The sequence below is a fragment of the Macadamia integrifolia genome, unplaced genomic scaffold, assembly GCF_013358625.1.
Source record: "Macadamia integrifolia cultivar HAES 741 unplaced genomic scaffold, SCU_Mint_v3 scaffold2086, whole genome shotgun sequence".
In the NCBI taxonomy this organism is placed as follows: domain Eukaryota; kingdom Viridiplantae; phylum Streptophyta; class Magnoliopsida; order Proteales; family Proteaceae; genus Macadamia; species Macadamia integrifolia.
The window spans coordinates 1-20643 of record NW_024868503.1 but is presented as its reverse complement, the minus strand read 5'-3'; the positions used below and the strand labels follow the sequence as shown (position 1 = coordinate 20643).

General features: G+C 35.3%; 1 protein-coding gene across 1 annotated transcript; it reads right to left on the bottom strand.

The window, feature by feature from the left end:
• Positions 1-381: 381 nt before the first annotated feature.
• LOC122065674 (protein DETOXIFICATION 27-like) lies at positions 382-8652 on the bottom strand. The gene is made up of 8 exons (XM_042629502.1): positions 8186-8652; positions 7536-8077; positions 7353-7439; positions 6974-7030; positions 3212-3450; positions 2081-2199; positions 1525-1611; positions 382-1005 (listed from the first exon to the last, which is right to left on the bottom strand). The coding sequence occupies exons 1-8, from the start codon at positions 8483-8485 to the stop codon at positions 925-927; spliced, it is 1512 nt and encodes a 503-aa protein (XP_042485436.1). The 5' UTR covers positions 8486-8652; the 3' UTR covers positions 382-924.
• Between the last annotated feature and the right edge of the window lie 11991 nt (positions 8653-20643).

Below are 20643 nucleotides of genomic sequence, written 5' to 3'. Positions count from 1 at the left end.
ATTAGAGAATAAATACATAAGAGCTGTTCTATGTCCATATCAGGTATATATGCAAGGAAAAACCATACAAAGAAAGAGAAATATATATATATATATATATAATTAGCACCCCCTTCAAACTCAAGATGGTGAATGAGCGATTGAATTTTGGACATAAGAATCGAAGCTGTAAAGAAGTGTGAACCTATTAAGGATATGATCAGCCAATTGATCTTCTAAGGAAAAGCATTGTAAAAAATGAATTCCTTGACGAAAACATTGACGCATAAAATGATAGTCAATTTTGATAAGCTTTTTTCTTTCACATAATATTTCATTATGATTTATTTGAATGACACTTTGGTGACACAAAATAATGGAGAAGTCAAGGAGACAACGATGTTGAGAAAAAGCTTCCGTAGAAAAATAATTTCAGATTTAGTATCAGTAATGGCAGATACTCAGTTTCATTACTAGAGTGGGACATAATAGACTCCTTTCTGCTACACCATTAGATGAAAAATGTTTTGAGAGACAAAATTAGAAGACAATAAAAAGGAGAGAAAGGGATCCCCAAATGCTCCAGGCAATTCCCATGTTACATCAATGATGATGTAAAGAATGGCATCATCAACATAGGGTTTACATGATTTAAGGAAAAAAAGAAAAAATAAGAGAAAAATCTTAATATAAAACCACACACAAATATAAGCCTTTGTTTCTTTGCTAAGCTAAATCTTTGCGAACCTCAAAGAAAACCTCTATTAATTAACCCTCTCAAACAACTATTATCTCCAAATCTTGTTGAATAAATAAGGAATTACTTATGCTTCATCGTCGTGTCAGTTGTTGAGTTGAAACACTTCTTCAGCAGAAGCTGCCACGGCAATGGAGGCACAAGCTGAATTTTTTCTTCTTTGATAATTTCTAGATTAAGTTCAATATTCATTTCTCTATGATTTGATTTTCACTGTCCTGACTATCCTCTTTCGCCATTTTCTTTACCTCCAATGTTGCTTTCATGGCCTGTTAATAGTGAAAAAAAAAAAAAAAAAAAAGAATAGTTCAGTATCCAGAATCGCAAACCCGGAACAAAAATCGGCTATTTAAAATCGAATTGAACTGAAAGAACGGCTAGGTGGATTGGGAAAATAAAATTCAAATTGTTTCGATTCGATTTTATTTCTAGAGTTATAATAGTTAATTGATTTGAGCTAAATCGAATTAAACCAAATATATGAATCCAAATCGAATTATACCTTACAAGAACCTAAAATACGAAATAAAATAAGGAATGAATAAAATCGAATTTCAACAAGACCTTGTTATCGGTTTATGTAGTGCCTGTTGGGCACCCCTACTAATGGCAATGCTGAAGATTGGGGTTTTTAGTTCTTCAGGTTTTTTGGTGATTTGGTTGATGTATTCTCTTATTTGATTTTTTTATAAAAAAATTTCTCGTCTTTAGCAAAAATAATAATAATAATAATAATAATAATAATAATGGAAAGTTATGCAAGGGCAAGGATGACATGAACAACTTACCTCATTTTCCCAGTTGCAACGAATAACGATGATGGCCAATATCAATGTTTGGATGCCAGTCCCACCAATCATTCCCATCCAAATTCCCTGTTTTTACATTTATTCCCCAACATTAGATAAAAACAAACAATCCAAACAATCATAAAATTAATAGAAATTAAAGGTGTTCTCAAGTTTCTTAGATTTATTTCTCCACATATGTTACTTATTTGAATCATGTGGAGATTAGTTGACCATTGGATGGATAGAAGATGTCATAGTTGTGTCATGTATGACGGTTTTTTTTTTTTTTAATCTCTAATATAGATCACAAATAGAGTTTAATGATCTATCTTAATCATGACCTATCTATTATCTATCGTGTTAACAAAATGATTAGATAATAATCTAAACATCCACAATTTTTAGATCCTAACCAAATTGTGACATTGCAATTATGAGGCTACAATGGAAGGGATTCTAGGACCAAGGTGAAGCCCTAGTCTCCAATATTATATATTAAAGAGATGGGAACATACCTCCACTATTAGACACTAATAAGGAAATAGAAACATACCTTCGCTTCAAGATTAAAAAACCACCCCAACAAACATCCGAAGGGAAGCCCAATGATGTAATAGCAACCCAAATTTATGTAGGCCACAAAAGCTTGCCATCCCGATCCAACAGCAACTCCTATAATGCAAATAAATAGTTTGTGATCAACAAGTCTGAAGATAATGAATGGCCTGATCAAAGGTCAATAAGTTTGTGAGAGTTTCTCTCTCTCTCTTTTTTTTTTCTGGGGTGGGGTGTGGGGGGAAGATTGCTCCAAGTGGACAGGCTTGGAAAGAATCTCCAAGTGGAATATATAATTTATTAATTTATCACATGAATGAATGATATGATAATTTTAACCATCGGATATTCAAAACGGTATTGCCCAAAATGGGATCGCGTGACTGTGTTTTAAATTTACAATGTAATTCAATTAAATACTATCATCACATATTTTAATATCCACAACTAACTACTAGTACTCCAACTATTGCGCATTGTCACATGATCTAAGATCTTTCAAAATCTCTTATGGTCACTTAAAAGAAAAAAAAATTCAGTTGGGTTGAAATTGTATATGTGAGTAGAGCACCTTAGGAGCTACCGGTCTAGAAATTTTCAACCCCACCTGAATTATCATGATTATTATTCAATACCGACTTGGAGATTCCTTTCCAAGCTACCTACTTACAAATTTTCAGCCCCACCTCAATTATCATGTGATAATTATTCAATACCCACTTGGAGATTCCTTTCCAAGCTACCTACTTAGAGAAAAGCTAAGCCTTTTCCTTAATAATGGAAAAAAAATGTTGTAACAAAGGTTGGTGAAAAAAAATTGTACCTTAGATTTTATATGGTTACTTGAAAAATGTATAATTTTGAATAATGATACAATGTCAAGTCACATTCGAGTTATATTAAAGATCCTTTTTTTGCTCATACATTTAATGATTTTTTGAAATTAGACAAAGGGCAATCAAAGAAGGTTATAACCTCTAATTTCACCATTTTGGTGACAACTTGATGCACCCTTTCTCATGTGGATTTTGGTATTGGTGACTCACCGTGAGACTAGGTATATAGTAGGTGATTATTCAGCTAGCAAATAACCAACTATAAATATAAATAGAATGAGAAAAACACTCACCAGAGAGAACCGGTTGAACACTATTAAGGAGGATGGTGAAGGCTAAGAGGATGGATATCTTGTCGACTGCAAGAACCACGTCTTTGCTAGACGTAAAGATGACTGAAAACTTGTTGTGGAATATTATAATTAGGGTACAAAATATGAGACCGATAACTATGGAGGTCACCACCGATACAATTGTTGCGAACTTTGCTCCTTTCCCATTGCCTGCTCCAAGCTCATTTGCTACCCTCACTCTTTGATGATTTTGGCAATCACAAAAATACTACTTGTTACCAACTATGATTATTTTAAAATAAAAAGCAAATACATATTTAATGCACCTTAAATCTGCAATTAAATCTGCCTTCACCTAAAATGTCGATTTACAAAGAGAAAGAGAGAGATGTTTCCTACACCAATAGTGAGGTAATATTTCAACACGAACAACTTTTTATGTAATTTAAAAAAATGATTTAGTCAACCTAACCATTAGACAAATAAGAATTTCTATGTAAATTAAATATTAAATTTGATAGTTCATCTCAATTGTATGATCTATTATGTCATTTTTTTTTTTCAAATTCTTTAAGTAAATTATAAAACTACTTAACATGTAAAAAAAAAATTAATAATAATAATAATAATTTAATATTTAATCTATGAATAAGTGATGATGTGGATAACATATAAATATATTTAAACATGTGGATAACATATTAGACTTTGGGCCATCAGACGCTATATGGCAATGTTGAGCATATTCTTCACGTGGGTAATGCTGAGCATATTCTTCACGTGGAGAATATACACCTTCTATACTGTCTACTTGCCTTGTATATATCTTTCCTTTATTATACTTATTCTTTATTTGTGAAATTCTTTCCATGATGTAAATATTAGTTTCCTTTCATTAGGATTTTGATTGTCTTTCCTTATGGAGAAATATTCTCCTCTTCTGTATATAATTTACCTTCATTAGCAATGAAAATTCAATTGACTCTGATCACAAAATTCCAATTCTTTCAGGCAAAATAATTCATTCCATGCTCTTCTTTGTATTTTAAATTCTTTTGTGCTACAGACAATTTTTTTATTTATCATTCTATCTCTAAATTCCGTTTTGGATTCAATAGAAAATGGAATATTATATGAAAATGAAGATTGGTTGGTCAATGGGGGATGGAGGCCTATTGATTTTAGATCTCACTTCAATCCGAATCAGGCCAGAAAAGAATTGTTGATTCTTTCAAATAATCGAAAAAAATAATTGATCCATCTGTAAAATTTGTCTAAAAATAATATAGATGCATCATATACATTACATTTACACGAAAAAAAAAACAAATGGATTATGATTTTTTTTCACATTGCAAGAAATGTTTCTCAAAATCTAAAATTTCTTCTCTAGATTAGTAGATTTCTATAATTAATTCAACATCTATAGATTGGCTTATTTGAAACTCTATGGTGGCCAAATGAGTGAAAATTTGCAATAAATAAGGTCTCTAGCTCATTTTGGCCCGACCTAAGTTGGTACCATTGTAAAACGTTTCATCAATTGAATGTCTGAATAAAATTATTTTTTATTTATTTTGGCTATTAGTAATAAGAAAAAAATCATTTTCTTCAGCGTACCAAAATTTTGGATTCTAAAATAGTAGCAGAGGGGTTTGCAATCATTGTGAAAATTCTATTCTTGCTACGATTAGTATCTTCTCTAGTAGAGATAGAATTAGTAAAATCTTTCATTTTAGGATTTTTTTTTTTTTTTGCTAAAAATGGGATCCAGGCCTTCGGCCTGACTAGTCCCGTGGGCTCATACTGATCCCCACATGGATTGGGTCATATAGGGATTGAATGAGAACCATTCAACTTTTAAGTGGCCCAAGGTGTGCCTACTGGGAGTCGAATTTAAGACATCCGAGTTCACGGCTCGTACCAAGTTCGTTGCTCACTAACTACGCTACCCCCTTGTGTTTGTATTTTATGATCAAATCATTCAATATTTTTCTTTTAAAGGACAAATTATCATGCGTACAAATAGAAAGACCAAGTTCATCTTTTTATGTTGAGGTCAGTGTAAATTTGTCTATGATAATGAGTCTAGTTGATGTTGGAGCTGGCTCATTCATGGTAATCATCTTAGAGCTATGAGTCATAACAATATTCACCCAATCTTTCATGATTATCTTGTCTTATACAATCATATGATGGGGTATCATCTGACTCTTCAACTTGCATTGATAACAAATCCAAACTTCATAGATAGTTATAACAGATCCTTTGTTTCATTTTCAATTTCTTTTAGAACGAAAACTAGGGCTGCTGTTCGGGCGATGTCTATTCTCCTTACTCCGCTTTACAATTGGAAAAGGAACCTTAGAAATCACGCTACCTATTGATGAAAAAATGACATTTGAGTGGACTAGACCACCAGAAGAAGACATGAAAAGAACTGTTTTCACAAAGACTAAACTCTTACATAAACAGTTTTCTTGAGTCGCACAATGAATTCAACGCATGGATCTAACAGAGGAGATCCCATGTGCCTCTTAAGTCTTGACCCCTTGAGCAGCCTGATGCCCCACCATGGTCCATTCACCATGGGTGCAGACAAATTTGAACCTTTATACATATAATAATTGAGCAATTATTTTCTATTCGAGAGCGATACCTACACCAAACCCAAGGACGCAGCCCCAAAAAGCGGATCGCAAGTCATTTCGTGCCTCTTTATCTGTGGCGCATGGGCCGCTTTGTCGCTTATAAATTATAAAGAAGGAAAAATGGTGCTGTATTAAGACCCACCATTGATGGCTCCAAATGAATAGGTTTGGAAGGGTCTACTTTGACAACCCTGATTTTCTATGAAAACGAACGTGCCTGCCACTAACAGGATTGGTGAAGGCGTGAAGCACATGGTGAATGGAAAGGTGAAGTTACATTTAACTATTAAGGAAAATTTAAATTTAAATTTAAATTTAAAAAGGAAATTTTTATAGTCATTACTCATGGGATTGCATAAATTATTTAAATTTCATATCATATTTAGGCTCTCTTTGATTTGATTTCTATTTATATTTATTTGACTTATTTCTATTTTTACTAGTGTTTGGTATAACTGACAGCACTTATTTTTATTTATAATAAATAGAATAAATCACAAATCATAAATTACTCTCGAGCTATTTGTGATTTGTGGCAACAAATCGTTTATGTTGATTCTTGTTACATTAAATGAGTCTGTGCGTTAAACTACTCAACATCAATGGTAAATAGGTAGCTTCAAAATATTTTATATTTTTTCAACTAAAAACCCCAAATCCTATCATCTCTCTCTCTCGAAGTTCGAAGCTCAAAACTGAAGGTGAAAAGTGAAACCTATTTTCTCATTATATAATTTATTTTATAAATAGTAAACAAACGAATACTATTTGTGGTCTATCATTTATTATCACAAATAATTTATAAAAAATAATTAATAAATACAAATAGAAATCATACCAAAAAGAGCCTGTAATGATACATTTTATAATAATAATAATATATTTTATATATAATTTTTATTTTATATTTTATAGAAAATAATTTTAAATATCAAATAAAATAAAATTTAATAACCAAATATGAACTGATTTAGAGTTAGTGACAATCATGTAAACTAATGATTATACAAGTTCTTATTTTAAGTTTAAAAATTTCACTTCAAACCTCTTTCCTTTAATTATCCTAGCAATGAATTAGAACCATAATTAAAGAGGTAAGAAGGGATCGTACCCAGTTCCCGCGAAGAACGCGAGTGGAATCATCATCTCCCATCCATTAATGGTCATACTGAAAAAGTTAAAAGAAAATAATAATACTTTCCATCAGCAAAAGCATATTTTCATTAGTTCAAACCCAATCACCTCTTCTTCTCCTTCTTCTTCTTCTTCATTTTTTTTTTTTTTTAATAATTAAGGAACTGCCCAGGGTACTTTAGTCACAGACACTAGAGGGAGGGGATCAAAGGAATGCATGTGACAAGGGTTGTCCCTGGACCACAAACTGGCTCCTGCTCTACAAGCAGAGGGATTCACAAATCCCCTCTTTCTCAACAGATCATGGTTCATGTTATCAAGTAGTAATTAAATCTACTGGAGTAGATAGAACATACCAGATGGACAAAGCATCTACTGCGATCTTTGCGTTCTTGAGATTCCCTGTCATCAATAGTAATATCTTATAGTACCAGTTCTCCAAGCTGCCAAACAGATAGAAAAGAAAGAGTTAAGAACTACCCAACACTTCTTTATAATTATTCAAAGAAAGCAGTAGCATAGAAGCAATAATGGCCTACCAGAGCATGACCCCTGAAGCTGCAGAGAGCTTGAGGAACTCCCAAAGCCCAGAGAAGGCTTGAAATGAGAAACCAGTCCAAGTGAGAGGACACCCACCCCAAACAGTGTAACCCAACAACCCAAAATCCAAAACCCACCAAGAGAAGTTGAGAGTAATTGCAGTTCCAAACAAGCCAAGCTTCAGTCCATACACAAAGAGCCAACTCACTAATGCATGAACTATCAAACCCACCAGAGATACCCAAGCGATCACAGCTGTCTTAAGCTGGCACTGTAAGAACCTAGTTAGAGGGAACAGGAACGCAAAGCTGAAATGGGTAGGGATAACCCAAAGCGCCACCAGACCTGACTGCTCAGCCACATCCTCCGCTTGTCCCAACCATTTCAAAATGGGAGTGGCGAACAGATACATGGGTAGTAGCAGAACAGAGCAGAGGAGCAGAACGATCCATGATCTTTGCATGTAGATACCCATCATATGATACTTCTTGGCCCCAAATGCCTGCCCACATAGCGTCTCCAATGCACTAGCCATCCCTAACTGATTAATCCACAAAACCCAGAACAGAGGAGACAACACTTATCAGAGACTATTGAATTGAAATCCAACAGAAGAGTGGAGAGGAGCAGAGAAGGGGAGATTAGATACCAAAAGACCGAAGTTGAAACCAATGATGATATTATTGACAATGGAAATGGAAGCGAGCTCGAGATCACCGAGGTGGCCGGCGAAAGCTTGGGTGATGACGATCATGGAGTAAGAGGAGAGACGGCTGAAGATAGCTGGACCCACGATGCGCCATAGCTTCTTCGATTCGATCGAGAACTTCCTCCATAGATCTTCCTCTTGATGAGAATCACCACCACTTTCTTTGTCTTCTATTGATGGTAGTTTCAGCAACAAAGGAACCACTTCATCTCTTGTTTTGTCGTTGCTGCTCTGCATCATAATATTCTTGCTTCTTACCACTGATGGAGAGACACAGAGACGAAGAGTCACAAGATGGAAGGAAATTATTTGGACAGCCTTTTACTGTTATTATGCTGTCAAACAACACTGATGAATCATGACAGACTGGGTAGCTTCAGTTTGGTAAGTGTGAACCTGAAAAAGATCATTCAACATTATTACAGATGAAACGCCTCTAAAAATATGGGCCTTTAAAAATATGGGATCCGGCTCCTCTCTTGAGAGGTACCCGCCTAGGTCAGTTCATAGCTACTTGGGTAATCGATACGTGTCTAAACAGTGATTCAATAACTGTACTTCTATCGATCAGAATAGAGACATGGTGCCCGAAAGCCATTGGATCACCGCTTGGACATGTATCAATTGCCCAAGTAACTATGAACAAGACCTAGTGATCACCACTCAGAAGAAGATCCTGATCCAAAAATATGAGGCTCGTTCAGAGAAATGGGACGTGTCCTAGAGTGGTTCGCCCTTTGAGATTTGAGATTTGAGATTTTTCTTAAATCAGAGCCGATGGTTCTCTGAAACTCAACAGCCCTTCACTCTCTTGGCCCCCACCACCCCCCCCCCAAAAAAAAATACCCCTCTAAGAACCTCGAAACCGAATCCTCTGTAGCCGTTATTGGGCATGTAACGTAGATTCAAGGACTGAGAGCACCTTGGGCTGTGCGTCCAAGCCTTAAGCTACACGTCTAAGGGCTCCCAGCCCTTGGATCTATGCTAACTCCTTGTAACAGAAAAAATAAGTGATTATATCATGATACTATACGTTAAGTGATTATATCAAAAAAATTGTGCCTAAATACCAAGTGGATGGTATGATTCTATATCATGATTATTGAGGCTAATTATAAATGTGCCTCAATAATTCTTACCAAAAAGGAAAGGAAAAAAAAAAAAAAAAAAGCACTTTCATCCACTTGGAATCTCCAAGGTGATATAGTATCATACCATCCACTTGGTTCTAACACATCCTCAATCACAACAGCACTTTCATCTATTAAAGAAAATTCTTGAAGATGCACCTAATAACACAATAGAATATTGATTCTTCTATTTTGAGCATGAGATTTAACCAAAATAATCATATGATACAACTTTTTTAAATAAAATATATATTATTATTATTATTATTATTATTATTATTATTATTATTATTATTATTATTATTATTATTATTATTATTATTATTATTATTATTATTATTAATTCTGATCAGATGCTACGGCAAAATGTTTTTTATTCTTGCTAGCATTTGAGACTTTGACAAATTAATTATCTGAAACCTACAAACTAAAAGCTGATTACTTAGACATCTAGCTTAAGAAGAATATTAATCTATCATTTTAGATTCTACGTATCTTAAAAGTTCAAATTAGTTGGTGGAGGGCCCATTTAGTATATGAAGTATAAACACAACTAGGGTCCTAAACTGAATTGATGTGGGAATAGCCTCAATACTCCCCTTAGGTACATGTGGAAGATGCATGAGATATGTAGACAGAATGATTATACATAGATATTTAATTGATATATACTGGTCAAATGCTCTCATACCATATTAGATATAGCTCCTTAATTTCCAGCTGCAATGCTTCTTTGAGGGTATCGCCCATGCAAAGAGCTTCAGAGACTCTGAGATTTGCTGTTCGATATTTGTCCCATCATGCTGAGATAAAATAATTGTTAGTTTTCAAATAGTACCAACCCTATTGCTATACATTTTTTTTTTCTTGTGATAACTCCTCATGTGACGCACAATTTTTCTCTATCTTTCGATGTGGCTTGCAGAGTTATAGCTTCAATGTAACTTCAATGGTCTTTTTATTTTGGACCAAATTCTATATGCATTTCCATCCCTATTTAAGTTTTGGGAAAATGATTCTTGTGAGAAACTATGCAGCTCCTATGTCCAAATAGATCGAGACGTGAAATGACTACCCTGCTCCCACAAAATGTAAAATGATGCATTTATTGATGTTTCTTCGCGTATTCCCATTGGCCCCCGAATCGCACTTTCCTAACAGAAACACTTCTCCTAAAATCTTAATGCAAAGCTACCTACTCTTCCTAGTCAAATGTGTCATGCTTTTGTTGGGACGCTAGCCTTGGGCTGATGGTTGGTGCCACTCGTCGAAAGTGCATGCTTGAGATACACGTCTAGTGTTCAATACATCCATCCCCTATTACATGCCATACAGTCCCCACTCGAATAAGTGTAGCCCCCCTTCATGGGACCCCATTGGCTCCTGTCTGCTTTCTTTTGGCTCCTTTGGGGGTTTAGCCCCTAGTAAGCAATCTTAGCACAAAAAACAAAAAAAATAAATGTGTCAAGTTTTGTAAAAACATTGACAGTGATAAGAGAGGAGCCGATACTTGAAAATCTAAAGTAAATGATTTCTATATGGTCAATGTGGAAGATATCCCATGTCGGACAATTTATTACCATGTTGACAAATGATTTGATCATTCTAACCACTAGATGGAAGAAAATTTCTTTGGATAGAACACATCAAAATATATGACCCGCCTCCATCATATAGCTCTACATATATGTGGCTTTTTTGTCTTTTTCTTTAATTTAATTTTTTATCTTTTATTATTTCAAAGGTTTCCATTCCTTTAACACAATTGAACTTTTCAAAAGGATAAAAGACTTTCTATACTGCTTCTGTTGGGAGGCTCTTAAAATGGTCTGGTCCTTCATTGAACCATATGAAAGGCATCTCTTTGAACACATTATAGTGAGACATCGAGAGTTCAAATCGGACTAAAATCTAACTTATAATTAGTTAATGGCATCAACTAGATGTCACAAAGATTTTGGCCGTCACCACATACTTCCATCCTTGCCAAAAAAAAAAAAAAAACCACATACTTCCATCTGGCAAAGAAGATTGTTGGTGTTGTGAAAGACTTTCAGTTTAATATAAGTATTAGTTTTTTATAGTGGAACAAAGTTGAATTTTGACTCTCATATTATCATCTAAGAATGTAATCAATTATTGTAGGAGTGCAACCCTAAAACGGTACAAAAGATAATAGAAAAATAAAAGCAAACAATGCATATAGGTTTACGAAGTTCAGCAAGATTGCCTATGTCCTCAATGAGATGAGATCTTGTTTCACTTTCAATGGAAAATAGGGTTATAACGCTCGTCCTCACATCTCTCAGTATTTCTTACATTACAGACCTTGCTACAAATATATAACGAAAAAACACTGATCTAAAAAGTACAAAACCGCCCTCAAATAAAAAATTCGAGTGGGGGACTGTGCCCCCTACACCCCCGCTATGCAAGGGGGCTTCCAACCTTTGCAACCCCCACGACCCGTTAACTGGCTAGCGACACCATAGTCCTGCCTGTCGAGGTGCATGCACTGGTACTCCTTGGATTAAACCGTGACAAAATACAAGACATCGCACACCAACAAATTATAACATGCGGACGAATTGGGGATTGTGTGGATAGGCGTAAGGTCCCATGTTCAATTCCTCACTTGTGCATTTGCGATTTAAGTGAAGATCGTGGCGGTGGGTTGATGCGTTAGTCTCCCCGAGGATTAGTCCAGGTGAACGTAAGCTGACCCGGCCACCTTGATTAACCAAAAAAAAAAAAATGATAACATGCGGGCCTAAAGGCACCGGTCTTGAACAATCAATTAGTGTGGTGCTTATTTTTTATTATTAAAAAATTAGCATGGTGAGACTTGTATTTTTTTTTTTTAGAGAAAGTTTTCCTCCAATATGCAAGAAGGGTTCAACCACTATCTTAGGCCGTAAAAACATCCCCTATTTACGAATGTTTAAACATGCACAAAAAATCTCTATGGGGAGCCAATGAGAGGCAGTGAGAGAGACAGAGACGAAGAGTCACAAGGAAATGGAAGGAAATTATTTGGATAGCCTTTTATTGTTGTTATGCTGTCGAACAACAGTGATGAATCATGACAGACTGGGTAGCTTCAATTTGGTAAGTGTGAAACAGAAAAACTTCATTCAAACTTTATTACACATGAAACGCCTCTAAAAATATGGGATCCGGCTCCTCTCCTGAGAGTTGATTGCCAGGTTGGCTCATAGCTACTTGGGTGATCGACATGTGTCTAAACGGTGATTCAATGACTGTACTTCCATCGACTAGAATAGAGACAGAGTGTCGAGTTGGATCATCGCTTAAACACATGTTTGCTAGGAAAAGGAATTATTATATTGCTTATTATTTAATATCTTATCAATAATGATAAGATTGGTTTGTGAGTGTTTGACTCCAAGTAGGAAATCTCTATGCCAAAGTTGGGTTTATCTACAACTCTAAACTAATAGGAATTTTGGTTGGAGATATACATGGACTCTAAAAACCAAAGCGATATAGGATTCTAATTCTCTTCTCTTTTATATAGTCATACTCCTCTTCCTCTCTCGTGCACTTAATCTTTACACTACTACTTGAGTGGGAATTAAGGTTTTGTGAAAACCCTGACGATTGAGGAGCAACTTAGACTCAAAGGGAACGCAAAGATGTACGTATGGAAAAGACTCACTGTGAAAGGGCTAAGATCGCGTGGAGGCTCTGCACTTGTGGTGTTTTAGGTAATGATCTAAACCCCTCTATTAATGGTTGATTGAATGTTTGACCTTACCAGTGAGAAAATCCAAATTGTTTTCGTACCTTCAGTGGTATCGGAGCCTCCCCACTGATGGGGAGACATTCTATTTAATTTCACATTATTGTGATATTTGATCCATTTGATTTTATTTTAATTAAAAAAAAATTCCTCTTTGTTCGTACTGTTAGTGAATAGTACATATTTTTCTTTTATTTTAATTGAAACTAATGTGGAGTTTCAGTGCGTTATTGTCCACGACATTGATCTGATTCAATGCTTGAATAGTGAATGAAACAATAAACACTGTTCATGTTACCGTTCACAGAAAAAGTGTTTTTTGTTTTTAAAAAAAAATACATGAACGTGTTTTACTGTCACACTGTTCACGGGAATAGTGAACATTGTTCACAACCAGTGAATGCTGCTTTTCTTTTTCTTTTCTTTTTTTTTTCTTTTTTTAAATTCTTACAGGTGGGGTTTGTGAAACCCTATCCAAAAAATTACATATATGCCCTTTTATTTAAGTGTATTTAAAAAAAAACATGTATGGGCTTAAGTGTTTATTTAAGCCTATGTGAGCTTATATAATATGAGCTAGCTGTTTTCTTTCATTAAAATGGCGTATGGGCTATATTCTGCCATATGGGCAATACTACCAGAGCTTCTATTTTTCATTAAATATGATTTAATATTAAAGGTTATGTATGCATATATATGAGATAAGATGCACACATGATATTTTAATGACATGATAACATAGGTCTTTACTAAATGTTAGTAAAATTGTTGTGGTTTGTATAATTGTTATTTTTCTACATTATTGGAATGAAATTAAAAGGATCAAATACATAATATGTGTAATGGATATTGTTAGCGGTTATGGGATTTAAAATGGACCATGATGATGGATATTTGGATAACATGACATGCATTTATGTGGTGGCTTGTATTTTATTTCTCTCTTTCTCTCTCTCTCTCTCTCTCTCTCTCCCCTCTTCCTTTTTTATAAAAACATGTACTCCCCTTGGGCAACCCAAATGGTGGGTTGGTTTTCCAAGGTTTCTTTATGTTAAAAGAATGTAATAGAATTAGGCATTTTATTTTAATTGATCGTGAAAAGATTGGAGGAGGAGGTTGTTAGAGGAAGCGACGGAAGATGGAGAAGCAAGTTTTTTTTTGTTTTATTTCAATGTAAAGTTATCTTGGTTATAATTATTTGCATTGTATTATCACATATTTATGTTGTGTGGGAGTAATTAAAGAGGCTATATTACTCCCACTCATCTTGGAATCAAATTGACTTGCATGTAATGACAAAGTCAATCTGATTCCAGATGCTATCCCATAATCACTAAGGTTTTGTTTTATTTTATATGGATGATTATTTTATGATTTCTTGTTACATGTGATGTGTGATGATATTATCACCTTATTATGTTTTTAGGAGAGATGATTTTTCTCGTTTCCCTTTACTTAAAAGCAAGTATGATATGGAAAACCCTAACCGGTGGGATTTCCATGGTCTTCCTTAGTTGGTAAATGTAGAGGTCATATTGATCTACTTTTGCAGATGTTGATAGGATAATACTTGAGTAGTTCTCTGAGATCATCTTCATTTATCTCATATGTGATAGGTAAAGAACATGGTCAGTGGGAGGTATACTGTGATAGTAAACATTAGCCCATGATTCTATGATTCACTCTAAAACAAAGGGTATACACTTGTCTTGAGTGTATGTTAGTCGATAGGAATGAACATAACACTCAAGTGGCCAAAAGTATTGGAAGTCTTTAAGATGGACAGAATAGTCCACTCAACCAACATGTATATGATGAACTCCAATAGGCTGTCATGTGCATAAGGGTTGAGATGTTCCACTCACACCTCATAGCTAAAGAAAAGCTTAAGGTATGGGTAATCGTTATATTTAGACTTGTCCCTTCTTTTCAGCGATATTAAGCATACTAATTTTTCCTTGTACATCATGTAGATATTCAATATATCAAGCCAAATGAACTATGCTACTCTCATTAAAGACCATATCCTGACTAGATCCAATTATGTTGACTAGAGGAAAAATATTAAATTGCTCCTAACTGCAGAAGGTCTAATTTCTGTCATAGAAGATGAAGAACCTTCATTCCCTGACACTATGGAGGGTGAGGAGAAAGCTTCCTATGAGTTGTTTCGACAAAACAATTCTAAGGCCAAGCTCCTTGTTTTGAATTCAATAGACAAGACCATTAAAGATTCTATAAAGGATCTAAGTTTTACAAAATACATGTTGGAGGAGTTGAAGAAGCTGTATGGTAAGCAAAACAGACATGCACATCATTAGTTTGTCACTCTTCTCCATAGTACTAAGATGACTTCAGGGATTTCAGTTATCGACCATGTGATGAAATTACGAAATTTATTCTAAGAACTAAAAGCCCTGGGGACATCCTTTAAGCTTAACTATAAAACTGATGTCATACTCTACTCACTGTCTTAGGAAATCTACGGATCTTTTATTTGTAATTATAATTTGAATAAATTTTTCCTAGAGCTTCTAGAGCTAGGCAATATGTTGCAAGAAGTATAGTCGACATATACGTTGTAAAAGCTTGAAGTCTTGTCTACTGGACAGAAGCCTTCTTCTTCTAAACCAAAAGGTAAGAAGAAGAAGAAGAAGAAGAAGACCAATAAGGGTAAGACCCTTAAGGTGGCTAGTAAGGGAGTGGAGAAGGGCAAGAAACCTGAGAAGGGACCTTGTTTTTACTGTAAAAATGACAGACATTGGAAGAGAAATTGTCGCGGATACCTGGCAGCTGTAAAGAAGAAGCTAGATGAAGGTATGTTAGAAACTTATATCCTTTATGAGTCTTATTTGTCAGATGAACCATCTAATATGTGGTTGATTGACTCTGGTTTGACCACCTATATTTGTAATATATTGCAGGGGTTCAAGATGACAAGAAGACTCAACAAGGATGATGTTCGTCTCAAGATGGGAACTGGAGCTAAGGCCACAGCAGAGGTCGTAGGAGAATTTATTTTGTATTTTGAAAAAACAGTTTTAATTTTAAAAGATTGTTTTTATGTTCCTTCATTTAGAATTAATATAATTTCTGTTTCTAAACTAGTCATTGATGGATATTCATTTCAATTTGGATTTAAACTATCTATTCGTTTGAATGGTTTATTTATTACAAATGGTAGTTTACAGAATGGTTTGTATTTCTTTAAACCTATTTTAAATGCAAACGAATTTTCAAATGTAACTTTAAAAAGGAAATCAGCTTCAGATAATTCCACTTATCTTTGGCACCTTAGGTTAGGTCATATTGGAGTAGATAGAATTTACAGGTTGGTCAAGGATGGCCCTTATCGAACCTGTGAATCCTATCTACAAGGAAAAATGATCAAGAAACCCTTTTCATCTAAGGGCAAGAGGGCTGAAGACTTGTTGGAATTAGTACACTCTAATGTATGTAGTCTCATAAATGTTCAAGCGAGGTATGGTTATGAATTTTTTGTAACCTTCCCTGATGACTATTTTTAATATGGATACATTTACCTAATGCACAAAAATTTGAAAACATTTGAAAAGTTCAAGCAGTTCCGAGCTGAGGTAGAAAAGCAATTTGGTAAGTGCATCAAAACCTTTCGATTATATTGAGGAGGAGAGTATTTATCGAATGAGTTCAGGGACTATTTAAAGCAAGCTGGGATTCTTTCTCAGTTGGTAACCCCAGGGACACCTGAACAGAACTATGTAGCAGAGAGATGAAACCGTACCCTATTAGATATGGTTCGATTTATGCTCAGTTATTTAGAACTGCCTACGTCATTTTGGGGTTTTGCCTTGGAGACCGCCATCTATATTTTGAATAGGGTTCCAACGAAATCTGTCCCAAAAACACCCTTTGAGTTGTGGTATGGGCGAAAGCCTAGCCTACAACATATTAGGGTTTAGGGTTGCATTGAATATGTAAGAAAACAACAAACAGATAAGTTGAAATCTAGAACAAATAGATGCTACTTCCTAGGATACCCTAAAACAACTATTAGCTATTACTTCTATGACTCTGTTAATCAAAAAATTTTAGTGAGTAAACATGCGACATTCATTGAAGAGGATCTGGTCACTTGTAGATCAGATCCAGTGGTCATAAAAGAAATATCTAATGACTAAGAACCTTCTGCACCTATTGTACATCCTATTAACATACCCACTAAAGTGAATCAACCCCAAGAACCTTGACGGAGTGGGAGGTCCATCAGGCCTCCAACTCGTTTGACACTTCTTAATGAAGATGATAAAGAAGTGGAAGAGTTCCACATGATTTCTAACACTTCCAAGTCAGACCCATTTTTCTATAAAGAGGCTTTGAAGGATGTTGATTCTGTTCAATAGAAGGAAGCCATGCGCTCTAAGATTGACTCCATGCATTCCAACTACGTCTAGACTATAGAAGATCTACCTCAAGTTGTTAAGCTTATATGATGTAAATGGATCTTCAAGAGGAAGAGAGGTGTAGATGGGAATGTAAAGCGTTTCAAAGCAAGATTGGTGGCAAAAGGTTACACAAAAAAAGTAGGGGTGGATTATGATGATACCTTCTCACTAGTAGCGATGATTAAACCTATTAAGATTTTCTTATCGATTGCTACTCACTATGACTATAAAACATGGCAGATGAATGTACAGACCATTTTCCTGAATGGACATTTAGATGAGGTCATATACATACATCATCCAGAAGAGTTTGCTTCCCTGGGGAAAGAAAATAAAGTGTGCAGGCTTTTGAGATCTAGCTATGGTCTTAAATAGGCTTCTAGAATTTGGAACATACGTTTTGATGAAACAGTCAAAAAGTTTGGGTTTGAATAAAACATTGATGAGCCATGCATTTATAAGAAGTCCAGTGGGAATAGTGTTTTTTTTCTTGTCCTATATGTAGATGATATCTTGCTCATTGGGAATGATGTGGGATTGCTTTCACCTGCAAAGGTGTGGCTATCCAAGACATTCTCAATGAAAGATCTTGGTGAAGCTAGTTACATCCTAGGAATCAAGCTTGTGAGAGATCGCAAGAATGGGATGTTAGGCTTGTCACAATCCACTTATATTGATAAAATACTGAAAATGTTTAACATGCATGATTCCAAGAAAGGGAGTGTTCCCTTCAGGAATGGAATCACTCTATGTAAATCACAATGTCCTCAAACTGTTGAGGATATTGAGGCAATGAAGAGAATCTCTTACGCTTCGGCTGTAGGGAGTCTCATGTATGCAATGTTATATACTAGATCAGACATTTGTCATGCAGTAGGGATTGTGAGCCGTTATCAATCTAATCCAGGAAAGGAGCATTAGAGTGCTGTCAAAAGCATCCTCAAGTATTTGAGGAGGACCAAGGATTATTTCCTAGTCTATGGTATTGACCAGTGGTCAATTGTGGGTTATACAGACTTAGATTTTTAAACTGACAAAAAGTCTACATCAGGAATGGTATTTGTTATGGGAGGTGGTGCTATAAATTGGAAGAGTGTCAAATAGAAGTCAACGGCCGACTCCACTACTGAGGCTAAATACCTAGCAGCTAGTGAAGCAGCTAAGGAAGGGGTTTTGGCTCAAGAAATTCTTGACCGACCTAGGGGTGGTCCCTGAGCTCGTGAAGCATCCCATCATGTTGTATTGTGATTACCAGGGAGCTATAGCACAAGCAAAGGAACCAAGAGCTCTTCAGAAGAACAAACACGTGGAACAAAAATATCACTTAATTCGTGAGATTATACAGCGTGGTAATATAGGCATAGCTAAGTTTGACTCTGCTCAGAGTCTATCTGATCTCATGACTAAAGATTTGTCGCCTAGTGTATTTAAGAAGCATGTTGAGAACATGGGCACTAGGTTTATGAGAGAATTGGCTTTAAATTGTTTAATTTAAATTTTAATTCACATGATTATTTATTGAGCTCAGTTTATCTATAGGTTTGTTAACCTAAAACTATTCACCACTAGGGGCGAGATTGGACACCTTGTCTTCATGGTGGTCATATTGTGTGTATCTAGAGATGTTGATTTCAGAGCACAAATGTGAGTGTACATACTGTGTGTACATTGAACTGGATCACTTGAGATTTTCACATGTGTTATACTGTCGGTTTATAAGAAAATGAAATTCTCTTAAGTAGTTTATGATTAATCCTTTGACCTGAGGGGTCCTTATCAATGTGGACACGCACTGCACGTTTTGGTGTGCCAATGGTTGATGTCTCTTTGACAATATATCGGTACGCTATACTCATAGTGTTGGGTCGTATTCGAAAGAGACTCCTAACAAGGAATCCACTGCCCTTTTTGGGATAATATCAAGGAGAAAGAAAGTCTGTATTTGATTGGATAAAATCCGGATTCAGGGGTATTTCAATAAAATGTTTTTAATGTTTAAAAAATTAATATAAATTATTATTTATGTTCAAAAACATTTTGAAAATGTTTTTCTGGTCCAATCATGTATACAGAATCTCTGAAATGGCTTTTTGGTTCATTGGGGATTTGATAGTATTTAAAGTATGCCCTCATTGGGGGATAGATGCATAAATAACTACTTATTTTGGATAATGATTGTTACATCTACTTGGTAGCATATGTATTGGTTAACCTTATATTATGAATACAATACTGTTAAGATACATAGTATGTTAGGTGCAATCCCAATGGGATCCTACCCTTTTCCTACAAGTTCAACCCATATGTACGGCATCAAATGATCATGAATTCTTTTTCGTGATCTAAGATTTTGGATCCTCTTATGAGATAAGATTTCATAATAGGATGGAGGAGATTGTTAGGAAAAATGAATTATTATATTTCTTATTATTTAATATCTTATCAATAATGATAAGATTGGTTTTGTGAGTATTTGACTCCAAGTAGGAAATCTCTATACCAAAGTTGGGTTTTATCTACAACTCTAAACTAATAGAGATTTTGGTTGAAGTTATACAAGGACTCTAAAAACCAAAGCAATATAGGATTCTAATTCTCTCATCTTTTATATAGTCATGCTCCTCTCCCTCTCTCGTGCACTTAATCTCTACACTAGTAATTGAGTGGGAATTAGGGTTTATTGAAAACCCTGACGATTGAGGAGGAACTTGGACTCAAAGGGAACGCAAAGATGTACATGTGAGAAAGACTCACTGTGAAAGGGCTAAGATCGCGTGGAGGCTCTGCATTTGTGGAGTTTCAGGTAATGATCTAAACCCACCTATTAATAGTTGATTGAATGTCTGACCCTACCAGTGGGACGATCCAAATCGTTTATGCACCTTCAATGTCAATCGCCTAGGTAGCTATGGACAAGGCCTAGGTGATCACCGCTCAGGAGAAGATCCTGATCCATAACTATGAGGCTCGTTTAGAGAAATTAGACGTTTCCTAGGGTGGTTCCCCCTTTGAGATTTGAGGTTTTTCTTAAATCAAAGACGATGTTTCACTGAAACTCAACAGCCCTTTACTCTTCTGCCC